Source organism: Anthonomus grandis, chromosome 7 (assembly GCF_022605725.1).
Source record: "Anthonomus grandis grandis chromosome 7, icAntGran1.3, whole genome shotgun sequence".
NCBI lineage: Eukaryota > Metazoa > Arthropoda > Insecta > Coleoptera > Curculionidae > Anthonomus > Anthonomus grandis.
In genome coordinates, this window is record NC_065552.1 from 25,785,832 (window position 1) to 25,799,983 (window position 14,152).

Consider the following 14,152-nt stretch of genomic DNA (forward strand, 5'->3'; position numbering starts at 1 on the left):
ACTCCATCTGGGCCAGTTGTTTTCCAATTATGCAGTTTTTGGATAATCTGGTTGACTTCCTCGATAGTGAATGGTCGATGTTCCATCTGATTATATTTATTACTGTTTTGTTTCTCTTCAGTAACCCAGCTTGCGTTGATATTGCATGTTGTTTGAGTTGCAAGTTGTTTGGCCCAAAAATCTTGAATTTGTTCTTTCGTGGGGTATTGCTTATCTGGGTGATCTGATTTTGAATTTAGCTCTCTATAAAATTGTTTTTCGGCCTTTTCAAAACGAAGATTGTCACGTTTTCGGTTATTACTGGTCTTGTATCTTCGTAGGCGCCCTGAAAATAAGGAAAGTTTCTGTTTTAGAGTATCCAGGCATTGTTGAGCTGTATTATTTTCTGGTTCATGCCGAGTGTGGATGTTGTTTCTCTGCAAAATGTCATCAACTTTCTGTGTTAGTCTATTTGTTCGTGTACCCCTCAGATATTCTGTTAGTTGGCCTATATCTTTTCGAAACCTCTGAATTTTTCGTTGAAGTCTGGTCTCCCATGGCGGTATCGGGATCTCGGTTCTTGCAGAGTCATTGTGGATCCTTGTCTTAATCTTCGTGGTTTTAGCAACGGCAGTTGCTGCGCTATAAACTAAAAGGTGAAGAGATTGCATGTTATTAATATTTAAAAGATAAGGTGGAAGAATTTTGGTGTTTAAAGGTTCCATAATTTGACCTAGTTTTTTTGAAGAGTTTACTTTTGGAAGTTTGGGTCTTATCAGTGGGTTGGTTCCCTCAAATTCTAGCATCGCACGTGCCATTTCTGCAGATAGTTCGTGATATAGCTCAGAATTGTCCTCTTGGGTGTTTTCGGTAGTGTTAAGTTCATGTGTGTCATTTAATACGTTTTCTATTACAGGTCGCTCCTCAGCTGGTTCATTGTTAGCGGGGTCTTGTTCGTTGTTAGTTTGCGCTTGTATTTCTTCTTTAATGGTATTGAGTCTTGTCTCTGGAATTAGGTGATTACGCATTATTACCCGATACTGGTCTGCTACTCTCTGTTCGGTAACTTGGAGATGTGGATAGATTTTCCTAAATTCGGCATGTAAAGGTTGTCTGTAGCCGATCATTTCTCGTCCCAGGTTGGTCATTTTATAAAAGCTGCGCATGACGGTTTCATTCATCGCAGATGTCCATTTCATGCGCTGTCTTTGTAGTCACACCTGGGTGAGCGCTGGCTGAATTTCCTGCGCAGCACCTTCAGCGAGGGGGGCTCGTGATGGTGTTGGGCCCTCCTGGTCGTTTTGTTGTTGAAGAGGAGGAGGTGTAGTTTCTTGAATGACAGGTTGCCGCCTCCTTAACTCCCTGCCACCGACGGTCCGCATACTGTCATGTCCAGCGCCGGCTCCAGACATGCCCTGGCGATCCCCAGGCAGCGACCTTTCTCCGAGGCATCTTCCGCTGCGTGTCTCCATTTCCATGGGTGTACCACCATTTAACCCTGGTGGTCCAGGTTGTTCTTTTATTATTATTATTATTATTATTATTATTATTATTATTATTATTATTATTATTATTATTATTATTATTATTATTATTATTATTATTATTATTATTATTATTATTATTATTATTATTATTATTATTATTATTATTATTATTATTATTATTATTATTATTATTATCATTATGGTTACTGTGACTATACTGAATCGATGCTAGCAACAACACCCCTGTAAATTCTAGAGTTCTTCTACCTTCTCATTGCTTTTCTCACTCCTGAAGGAAACTTGAGGAAGTTTAGGATCATAAGTTTAGGACACTACTACTGGCTCTAGTCCCTATGGTATACCTCTTCTTGTAAAACATGATTCTACGCTGGCGAAACCTTTATGTGATCGGCTAGTTACAAGTCTGTTAACCGGATACTGGCTTTTAAGACGTCATCTACACACCATAGATCTAATACGGACACCTCGGAATACCGATGGTCTTCGGAAGAGAATGAAACTGCAGACCACGTTATCGGGGAGTGCCCCGCCTTCACCCGCGCTAGTTTCAAATATCTGTGTAATACTGACAATTTACCCAGCGGCATTAAATCTTCAAATCAGAGTACCTCATTGACTTTTCTAAGGCTATTGGTAACCCTAGAGGGGATACTACGACGGGTCCTGTGGGTGACCTATTTACATAACAGCCTTCTTACTTGCTCTTACAATTAAATTTAAGGGTGATGGGTTAGCAACAGCCTTTTTTAATCAAAGAACTTCGATTGTGTGTCAGTCACGACATGCTACTAAAGAAAATGCATCATTATGGTTTTCGAAGAACTCATTTATTTTGGTTTGCTTCATTTCTGTTATAAAAAATCTTACATGATCCAACGTCAATTCACGTTGAATCCTGGTACAACTCAGCTTTTCATATAATGTCAATAGGTAATACTCCATCTCAGTGTATTACTGACCGCAAAATCCTTGGAGCGACTATTCCTTGCGGAAAACCATTCTAATAATATTGGAATTGAATCGAAAACCCTTCTTTTCTAAAGTAAAAGCAAAGTTCCATAAACGTTGGCTGTTCGAGAAATTTTTTTTATCATTTTAGCTTTGTTTTATTCAGTAGCTTCTAAGTTATATCTTTAATCAGTTTTGTGAACTTAATGAATTGACCAATCTACTCTTTTAGTTCTTGTAAGGTATTCAAATTTAATGTAACTGGAAGCTAGATGCCTACAAGCGAGGGAATATGAAAATTTCTAATTATTCTTAGGGCTGCATAGTTGTTTAAATTTTACACACTGGTATCAGATGATTCACAAATAAAATATATTTTATCTCTAAGCATTTCAGCTTTCACTCCTTCACTAGCCTTTGATTATGATAGGGTTACCACTCTTGTCTTGTTAGTTCTTGTTAAATATTTAACTTCAATATAGCTGGAATCTGGATGCCTACAAGTCAGAAAATATAGAAATTTGTGCATATTCTCGGTGCTGTCTGGTTGAAGAATTCTGATATTCCTTAGCTCTCACTCCTTTAATAGTTTTTACTTTATTTATATCTGTAATGAAGTCATTACGAGTTCCGCTGAAACTAACTCTCTACTCTTAGTTCTAGCTGAGTATTATTTTAAGCAGATTGCCTATAAATCAGGAAATATAAAAATTTGTAAATATTCTCAGGGCTGCCTGGCTGTTTATGTCTTACATACTGTTACCAAGTGTTCCAAGAATAACAATATTTTTATCTCTAGGCATGTCAGCTCTTATTCGATTCTGTAATACCTGCGAATCAAAAGAAACAAGTATCAGCAGTTCAGATTTATTGTCCTAGAAGTCTTCTAGCCCAACCTTCCATCCATCAAATGCCGCAACGAAGATCATCTCACTGGTTTTTAAATCGCTTTTTATACTTATACCATCTATAGAGCTCATTGTCGACTCAATGTATTTATTACCTGGGATTGTAGTAGTTTATTGTTTTATGAATCAGTTGATCTTGTATTTGTCGAATAACTAAAGAACGTAACATTGTGACTTAACCAACAGCAACTTGTGAATATTCACTCTTTTCATTCACCTATAGAGTCGACCTTCTCTGATAATTTGACAACACTCTTAAAGAGTAAAACCCACTTGAGTGCTTCTCAGTTCCATAAGACTGACTTTGTAATACTTAATCACTACTACGAGATATACTACTGGTAATTTATGTCTGAATCAATTGATATTGATTACTTCAGTTCGGCGTATTTTATGAAGTTTTATTTAAGAGAAGCAAACAGTATGTCCCTAGAAAAATTATCATATGCCAAAGGTATCTAGTATGGTTCGATAATGATTAACGTAGACTGATCGCAAATAAGAATCGCCTACACAAATAATTCAAAAGGACTGGGTAATAGGAGATCAAAATGCCTAATGATATATGCATGATTTCTTATGTATACAATGTAAACTGAGCATATTATTCCATATGCATTAGTAACCGAGTTAAAATTCATATCTGATGCATTAATTTAAGTATATGTTGCCATTTGAACTGGCAGTTTAGAATTTCAGTTCCCATTGAGCAACTAAATTTATAGACACTAACTTTGAACTATTGATGATGGACATCTCAAAAATCATTTTCAAAACATGTTGGGTCATTAACACCAAGTAAATTTAATTAGTATATATTAGTTAAAGTATAAGGGGAGGAAGACTTAAAGTTTTTTGTTGAACTCATCTCATAATATCACTGCAAAATTGACTATTACTATTCGTCAACAATTGTCGTATAATCTATAAAATAACTAAGCATAAAATTAATGATTTCAGAATGTGAAATTTAAGTTATTCCACAGGAGTCAGCTTTTGCATCTATTAACTTACTGTTAACTACGCTATTTCAATAAAACGGAACAGAAAAATCGAAACAGATCTGCTAAGTAATACTGCTTCCTGTCTAACCATTATAACTGCTCGTGCTTAACTAAATAAAAAGTATTTAATCTTAATAAAGAAAGAGGGGGCCAATAGAATGGTCTTCTAGATCCCTAATTGAAATCATAAACAACATACATTTTTCATGTTTTAGGTGAAAAAGTCTGCATCTATTGCGAATCTGAGGCTCTACACGAAACTCTAGGATGGAGATGTCAAGGGCACGGAGTAGAAGGAAGAGTTACAAGATGGTCAGCACTCTCAGCACCTCATTGTCATGGCAAATGGTTACGAGCCAGAGGTGAAGTAGATCGCACTTGTGAGGACCGGACTTGCAAGGATCCAGATGCCTCGTTTATATTCGTTTAAAATTTAAGAGATTCGTTATTAAACTCGTTTTGTGACCAAAAATATGCATAAAAGTTTATATATTATTTTAAAGCGTAATTTAGCATATCCTGAAACAAAATGCATGGAAACCAATATATAGTGTGTGACAAAAGTATTCATTATTTTATATTTTAATTTTTATACAGGGCAATTAGACAAAAGTCCCTTTTTAAAAGTTAGACATGTAGGGCAGTGTTTAACTCATTCTTCGACTGATTTATGTTTTAGATTTATTCTTTATTATAATATACATGTGGAATTCTGTTAACTAAACTATTTATAACCTGAACAACTAACGTTTTAATTTGATTCTAATTTATGAAAAAAATTAAAAACTTGGACTATATGTATAAAATTAAAATGAAGCCCACTATAATCAAAAGAATAGTTTTTATATTTACTAACCCTTAAATAGGTATACCAATAATCTGTTTAAATTGTAGTTAACAAAACTAGAATACCATTAGCAGACTGCGTGTTAGGATTATATAGGAACAAGTTTTCCTAAATTCGTTTTATATACAAAAAATGAAAACAATTTTACATACCAAATGTCAAAAAAGTGTTCAATTGGTATGTTAAATGCAAAAAAAATCTAAAAACTTACTACTTAATTATATTATTGTTATTCGTATAGTATAACCAAAAGTGTTTTTACTAACAATACTGTAAATACATAGAGATAATAATAGTAATCAAAATAAAAATAACCACGGGAAGAAACAAAGAGTGTTCCAGATCGGGAATTGCGCTTCTTGCCTTTCTTCCCTAGGTTAGTGATGTACTGATTTTCGGTAGTGTCAATAACCTATATATTTTGTCAACACATATCAAGAACTTTAATAACGATAAAAGTTTGACTGTTTATATTAATTATTATTTTCCCTTATTAATAAAAATAAATAACAAGTTCCCTGTTTTTGTTTTTCTTTTAATCCTGAAGATCAATATTTAACCCTCTTGTGCCAAATTTTCTTAATAAAAATATTGAAAAATATCTATTTAATTATTACTCTGAAACGCCTGAAATGTTATTTTTATAATTTGGCTTTTCGAAAAAAGGGTAACTTTGATGTGGAACCACTAGGCAATCCGATAACTTTTATTAAGAATATTATATCAATCAAATACAAAGAAATATTTCATATTTATTTTTTATAGTAGATCAAAAAATATTTTTTTAATCCATAAGGCATAATGCGACGTCACATCTAAAACAAGTACCTAACTAAAATTAGCTTGTTTTTCGGATAAATATGTAATACATAAAATGTACATTTTACCGATCCATCTTGCGTTGTCAGGTTCTGTTTTGCTGCTACAAAATACGCATCTGTTTTTTAATATTGATCGTTGACGGAGGTCCTTTTTTAGCAGTAGTATTTTCAACACCCACAGGATCTAGCTCTGCAAACATTCTAATTTAATTTACGGAGACTATGCTTTTGCACATTTTCTTTTATTGACCAGAATAATGAATATAAGAACAACGTCAACAAAATGTAAAAAAATACGATATTGTCATTTCTTAGCCTTCTATCGAGTTCGTAGAGTGATTTTAGTCTATGGTAATATTCATTAACAATTGGCAGGACAAGCATAACCAGACTGATCTGCTCTGAACCAAACTTTGTAGTTATTATCATGAATTCGTCAATGGCCTGATCATGACTGGACTCTAATGAATATTATAACGATATTATAAAAACCGAAAAAACAGCTGATTCTCCGGAATGATGCAAGTGGTATACCGCACGACGTCTCGAAGGTCAGTAAATCTTCCGGAATGGTCAGGCGAGTATATAAGGAGCCGCGTCGCCGCTGGGAGTCAGTTGTCAATTCGGGGCAATAAAGTTCGGAATATTGGCGCCAGATTTAAATCATACAAAAATAGTTGTAAATAAATATTTATTTATTTTTATTTTCCAACAGGACAGAACCCAATTACAGAAAAATTATAATTAGCAATGGTAAAATATAACAAATAAAGTACTAAAAACTAACAAAAAAAACTAAACTATGCACTAAATTATTCAATAGAGTTGAAATTATATTATAAAATGTAATACAAAGTAAATTAAAATTCCGACTAATATTTTAAAAAAAGGTATATATACAAAACAAAAAGAGAAAAAGTTAACCCATCTTCCAGCGACTACCCAACTCACTGTCCTCAAGATCGCCTGTGAAACTAGGTGCCTCAGAGTGCATTGAAAGATATCACAAGCAGAAGCAAAATTGTTGAAGTTTTTGCACGTAATTAAAATAGAATCTTGATATTTAATGTTAGTTCTAGCACGATCAAGACCAAAAATAACATTTGTTCTGGAGGAAGGGCGCGGCACCTGCAAAGAAGTGTAAAAATTTCACACGGTGATCTCTCTCCTCAAAACAAGAGCTTTTAAGTTATACGGGGATAGCAGATGATTGTGATTATAACCTCTAACTGGACAAGCATCTTCTTTTCTAAATATAAGATATTTAAAAAAGCGCTTTTCGGTATATTCAAGGGAGTTAATATGGCATTCATAAGATGGATACCAAACCAGAGACCCATGTTTGAGCTTCAATCGAACCAAAGAGTAATAGAGCAATATCATAGAAAATAAATTGCTAAAAAGCCTTCAGTTCCGAATAATAAACCCCAATAGTCTTGAGGAAACAGCCACTATTGTATAATCAATATGAAGGATGAATGTAAGCCTAAGCTTTGCAGCGGTAAACAATCTATTTCGTCCGTGACACGCCAGAAGATTTTCAGGTCATCAGAATAAGCTAGTTTGCAGCAAGAGATACTTGAAGTATGTACAGGTTGAACATACTTCATGTATGTACAGTTTGAATAGTAGTGGATCTAGATGGACCCCTGTGGAACTCCAGATGTAGGCATAATTTGGTTTGTAGCTTTCAATTTCTACAAATTGATGACCAATGAAATAAGCTAATAAAAGTTGTTCAAAAAAAAATAAACAGGTTCCTCAACTTTTCCGGTATGATGTTGTAATGTATTTAGTCAGAGGCTGTGCTGAAGTACATCATATTGGTTCTAAGTGGCTTCTACTTGGCTTTTATCATCATGGGTAGAGAAGAGAAATCGGAACAATGTACGAAGATTTATTATACATGATCTTTTAGTAAAGAAACATTGTTAATCTACTTATAGTTTCCATTGAACTTGAGGCAATATGAATTTGTAAATAATAGTCTTAAAGATTTTAGAAAAGTTACATAGAATGGATAAGGCAACATAGTTTTCAATGTTCGTTAGGCCATTTTTCTTGTCTATGGGAAGTACTTTGGCAATTTTCCAACTAAAAGGAAACTGGCTGGTTTTGAGGATTAGGTTAAAAAAATTAAATAAGGAACATTACACCGAATAAATGCACAATCTTTAGCTATGAAACTGGGAATTCCATCTGGGTCAGCGATCATTTTGTTTTTTAATGTTTTACCTGCACCTGCAATTTTATGAGCAGAAATTGATGGGAAAATTTCAACATATTCCAAGGAACAATAGTAAGAATATATTTTATCAGCTCGACCAAAAAGAGGAAGCGTCTTCAAAAATAACTATCAGGTTAGGTTAGGCTTGTTGTAAGAGAAGCACTTCGTGTCCCTCCATTGCGACGTCTATTGCAGCTCACTCCTAGATGTTTATACTTCACCAATCAAGTCCGCCCTCTTTAAAAGTTCGATAATTTGACTGGGAGAAGCATTGTTAATGTCTTCCGTCTTAGGTAAGGCATTGCCGAAGATGGCCTGCCTGATTCTCTCTAGTGCCGGACATCTGCATAGGAAGTGCTCTGCAGTCTCGTCTTTCTCCATGCATAGTCTGCATTCGGCGACTTCCGCTAAACCAATCCAATTCATGTGGTGACGCAGTCTGCAGTGGCCGGTATACATTTCCATTAGGGCTTTTAGGTACTTCCTGTTGAGTTCCCTTATGGTATCTGTTAAGTTCCTTGTTACGTCAAGTATGAAAGCCTTCGCATGGTTGTGTTCTGGTAATCCCTCACAGTAGCGCTTTGCCTAATGCTAGTTCTGGACCTATCAGGTTGAATTCTGCTCGTTTTTTGGCTAGCTTGACAGCCGCCTCATTTCCTGTAAGCCCATCATGTCCCGGAATCCATGTTAGGATAATTCTGTTCTCTTCCCCAAGCAGTATGAGATCCTTTTTGCAGCTCCATATTGCTCTAGATGTGCAGATAGGGGTTCTAGCGCCTTTAGAGTCGCCTGTCAGTGTAGCTTTTGATGGCTCTGCTTTCAAGTTGCCATTGGTTAATTATTCTTGCACAGATTTTAATGACATGTACTTCCCGCTGAACAATTTATGAGTGTTTTCCAAGGTAGATGGATCTTTCAGTCCTTGGGTTAGTGCAGTATATTCCAGCTCCTACTCCAAAATTGATTTTGGAGCCGTCTGAATATACTCGGATGTCCGCTATCTCTAGTTCCATCCGTTTCTGATTTCAGTCCGCTCGGTCTGGTATGTTGACCGAGTATGAGATTGTGTTTAGTGTTTTTCTTGGCATTAGGTCTGTGCTGTATTTGCTCAACCAGTTCGCCCCCGTATTGAGCAAGCAGGCCTCCCTTTGAAGGCTGTTAAGTTTTGTTTTAGACAGTTGTGTTGCTTTGCTCCACCACACCACAGACCCGTAGGATATCGCAGGTCTGATGACCTGTATTTATAACCACTGCATCTGTTTTGGGTTTATCCCCCAGGTTTTGCCGCATATCCTGCAACAGTTTTGCTTTCTTGATTATTTTGTCAAGATGCAAGTTCCAATTAAGCGTCCTATCTAAGGCTATCTCAAGATATTTCGCCTCCGTTGCAAATTGGATGGTTTCACCTTTCAGGATTGGCGGTTTGAGTTTGCCCATATTCCTTTTTCTTGTGAATATAGCACTATTACCAATTTATGCGGATTAATGGATATTTCCTTCCTCTCGCACATCCTTTCCGAAGATCACTCCTTTGGGTAGGACTCAAATCAGCTTCCACGTAGACTCTTTTAGTAGAACAGAATTTCTTCCGACTTCTTAAGATATGTAGAGCATCAAGATGACTGGATAACACTATCTTAATGCACTTGCGCCTATTACTATTAGGTTTACCCAACTTAATTACTTCGGTGACTTGCATTTGCTTACCAGTCACTTCGCTTAATACTTGAATAACTTCAGACTCGTTGGGCAATAATTTCATGTTAAGTAGATAGTTCATGCGTTTCTGACGTTCAAGCACCTCTTATATTTATGTTAATTTATAAAATCGCTGTCTTTAGATTTTGGTGCAACCAGACTCCTAGGTAGCGTTGTGCTGTCATCCGATTTTAAAATCTGGTGACAAAATATTTCTAGTAGTCGTGAGTGATCGCGTTTAGTAGTGTAAGTGCAAATAAATTAGTTGACCATTTTTCATTGTTTTAATTCACACCTAACGAATGAGTAAAAACGCTACAATATAGAAAAAGTTTTACTCATTTTGTCTAAAACGGGTCGCAATTTATATGACTTGGAAATTTGGCGAATTCCTTCAGGGCTGCAATGAATTATCATTCAGATGTACATGAAATAACAACCATACAAATCTGTCTCTTGACACTATGGACCTAATAAATGAGTCTCTATGCGGGACAACCTTAACCAACGCCTCAGTATGCATTTGCATTGCCACCAGCTTGCAATGCGTACAGATTTGTTTAAAAAGGGATTGCTCATACAACTTCCTAGAAAAAATATAGAGAAACATCTCAGTGGGAGTATCTATCTACACCAATATCAAATATTTTCAGTGTGTTGGCAGCTTAGTGTAGATTTTTAGATAGAATAACCGAAAGAGGGATGTCATCTTCGCTAGCCCATAAGAATTATAGTTGTTTGTTTCGAGGAGAGGAATAACCGCAAAAATAATTGGCATTGTTGGAATCATTCAAAACTGTTAAATATATTATAATATACTATACAGGGTGTTCCGTTGATCATGTTACAAACTTCTAGGGCAGATAGAAAACGTCAAAAGAAAAACAAAAGTTCATATAAACATGGGTCCGGAAAAGCTTCCTCAGGGAGCTAGAGCTCTTTGAAAATAACCTTTAAAAACTAGTTTTTTTTAATAACTACTTTAGCTACCGCAACCAATTTTGGGAGGTAAATTATTGTTAGTACGTTTATTCTTTTGAACCTACTAAATAAAAAAAATATTTACTAGGGGCTTCAGAATCAGGGGGGTATTTGGTAAATTTAGGCCCATTTCTTTAAGACTTTAATTTCTGCCCGTTTGGGCATTCGATTATGATGTTCCTATGCTTTTTACATAAAAAAGTTGCTCTTAGTAAAAGTCGGTAAATGGTAAATATCACCGTTTTTGTGAAAATTGACAAAAAGCAAGTTATGAGATACAAAAATGAATACCTATTATTATTAATAAACAATTTAAAAAAAATCTGGCGTAAATAAAAAATAAATGTTTAAAAAAAGTTAAGGTAGCCACTTTATTAAATTGCTACTCAAATTAATTAACTGTCACTTTAATTACCTTGAGGCATAAAATGTTTAAATGATTTTAAGTGTAATAAAAAACCAACAAATTAACAATTTTAGAAACGTAAACAAATTTTGTTAAAGATTGGTATTACAAAAATAAACTTAAAATATTAATTGCTCAAAATGCCGGCCGCCACGATCGATACATTTATTGTATCTACGCACCATATTAAGGTTGACGTGGTTAAAAATATCAGGCGTGGTTTGGATTACTTCAGCAGCTGCGGAAATTCTGGCCACCAGGTCTTTCTTCTTCTGACTCGACTGGAGTTTCATATACGAGACTTTTCATATGCCCCCAAAGAAAAAAATCTAAGGGTGTCAAATCTGGTGAGCGCGCTAGCCCGGTGACAGGGCCTCCGCGGCCAATCCAGCGCCTTCCAAAATTTTCATTTATAAACTCGCGGACAATAAGTGAAAAATGAGCTGGCGCTCCATCGTGTTGTAGCCATAAGTTCTGTCGTATATTTAGGGGCAGATCATCTAATAGTTCTGGCAGTATATTTCTTAAAAAATGTAAATAAATATTTCCCGTTAAACGAGGAGGCAACATAATTGGACCAATTAGGCGTTCTCCAACAATGCCGGCCCACGTATTGACCGAAAACTTATGTTGATAGCTCCTAAAATCAATACCATAAGGGTTTTCCTCACTCCACACATGATTATTCTTAGAATTAAAAATGCCTTCTTTTGTAAATAAAGCCTCGTCAGTAAAAAGGACATATTTTGGAAATTGAGGTTCTTCTGTACACCGATCAAAAAGCCACTGGTAAAAATTCACGCGGGGCATAAAATCATTGGGTCCTAATGATTGCACCTTTTGCAGGTGGTAGGACCGAAGAAGCTGTTCCTTAACAACGTTCCATACCCTAACATGATTTACATACATCTGAGTACTTACTGATGGGTTATCTTCAAATCGCTGAAGCACTTCTTCCTTAAAATCCAGGATTCGGATGTTCCTTTGCGCGCCATTATCTTGGCGTTTTATTTTAACGGAGCCAGTCTCCCTGAGCCGTTGATTGACCCTTTCAAAAAGTGTGTGAGCTGGGATTCGCCTTTCGGGAAACCGCTCTTCATATAGTCGAGAAGCAGCTCTACAATTACATCAAACTTCCCCATAAATTAAAAGCATATCGGTGTATTCAGCAAAAGTGTAATCTTCCATTACTTAACCGTAATAAAAAGGGAATTAATATCTTGTAAAAAATACTGACAGTGACAAATTTAAAAATACTGACAGTGGCAATGAATTGGCATTATTATTATTATTAAAATAATTAATTCAGGTGCTGTATCTTAGTTTGGTTTTAGTCAATTTCCACAAAAACGGTGATATTTACCGACTTTTACTAAGAGCACCTTTTTTATGTAAAAAGCATAGGAACATCATAATCTACTGCCCAAACGGGCAGAAATTAAAGTCTTAAAGAAATGGGCCTAAATTTACCAAATACCCCCCTGATTCTGAAGCCCCTGGTAATTTTTTTTTTAATTTGGTACGTTCAAAAGAATAAGCGTACTAACAATAATTTACTTCCCAAAATTGGTTGCGGTAGCTAAAGTAGTTCCCGAGCTATTAAAAAAAAACTAGTTTTTAAAGGTTATTTTCAAAGAGCTCTTAGCTCCCTGAGGAAGCTTTTCCGGACCCATGTTTATATGAACTTTTGTTTTTCTTTTGACGTTTTCTATCTGCCCTAGAAGTTTGTAACATGATCAACGGAACACCCTGTATACCCTACAAGAAATAAAGCCTAAAAGCCCTATAGTGTCTTTGAGGTGGGAACACCACATATTTCTATTCAAAACTCATGCTTTTTCCAGATATACATGATATCACATATTAACATCGTATAATAAACCATACAATTTAATCATAAATGCAAAAACATTATCCGCTATATAATAAATATAAATCCATAATGGCACCTGACCACGCGAACGAATTTTTATATTGTACGGGCGAAATACGTCAAACATACATGTAACATCTCGAAGCGAATGCACTAGGAACCTAAATATAAAGTTTATTTGCACTTAACTACTAACTAAAATTTATTTACCCCATGAACAAAAGGGTTAATCTTTTGTAGAGTTTGGGATATTCCTAATAAATAATAGGCACATATCGTTCAGGGGTACTTTTAAAGTACTATCAAAGTTTTGCCAATGTTTATTTATTACGGGTTTGAAAGAATATTCATGTAAAAATGATCATGAAATTTTTGGTATATATATATACCAAACATTCAACGACTTTTTACGCCTAAATTCATAGATTGACATGATTTTTAATGATATCTAATTTATTTAGGACTAAAAAAAGAATGTCATCAGTACGTGAGGAAAAAAAACTTTTAAGCAAAATTACCACATTTTTATTCGAAACATGAAATAGACATTATTAAGATATCACGCTGCTTTAAATATTTAAAATGCAAAGTCTTAGTTAATACTTAAGATACAATCAATACAAACACTAACATAGTTTAAAAAAATACTTCTATATTCTAATAATAATATACGTTATTGCCTTAAATACTAAAAATAGGTATAGGATATCTTAATAATTATAAAAAAATAGCTCTATATCTGCCTATATAAGAATATAAAAAAGCAGTCTAAGCCCACTAGTTTAAAAGGAAAAAGATACAGAAAATATTCATAGATTAAAAATAAATTTTCAAGTAATTGAGATTCTTTTAGTTTTAGTAGCTGTAACCGATAAGAAAACACCGTATTTTGTCCTTCTATTATTGGAGCTTAGACTTAAATAATGTAGCGAGATACTAATAAGATAAGAAA

The 14,152-nt window shown here is 34.9% G+C and overlaps 1 protein-coding gene across 1 annotated transcript in view; it reads left to right on the top strand.

Annotated features, from left to right (window-relative positions):
• LOC126738453 (somatomedin-B and thrombospondin type-1 domain-containing protein) overlaps nt 1-5,715 on the top strand; it is a 314,135-nt gene extending 308,420 nt beyond the window's left edge. Inside the window, exon 5 of the mRNA XM_050443807.1 lies at nt 4,563-5,715. Coding sequence (XP_050299764.1) covers nt 4,563-4,777 — 215 coding nt within the window. The 3' untranslated portion in view covers nt 4,778-5,715. The remainder of the gene's footprint in view (nt 1-4,562) is intronic.
• The last annotated feature ends 8,437 nt before the right edge of the window (nt 5,716-14,152 follow it).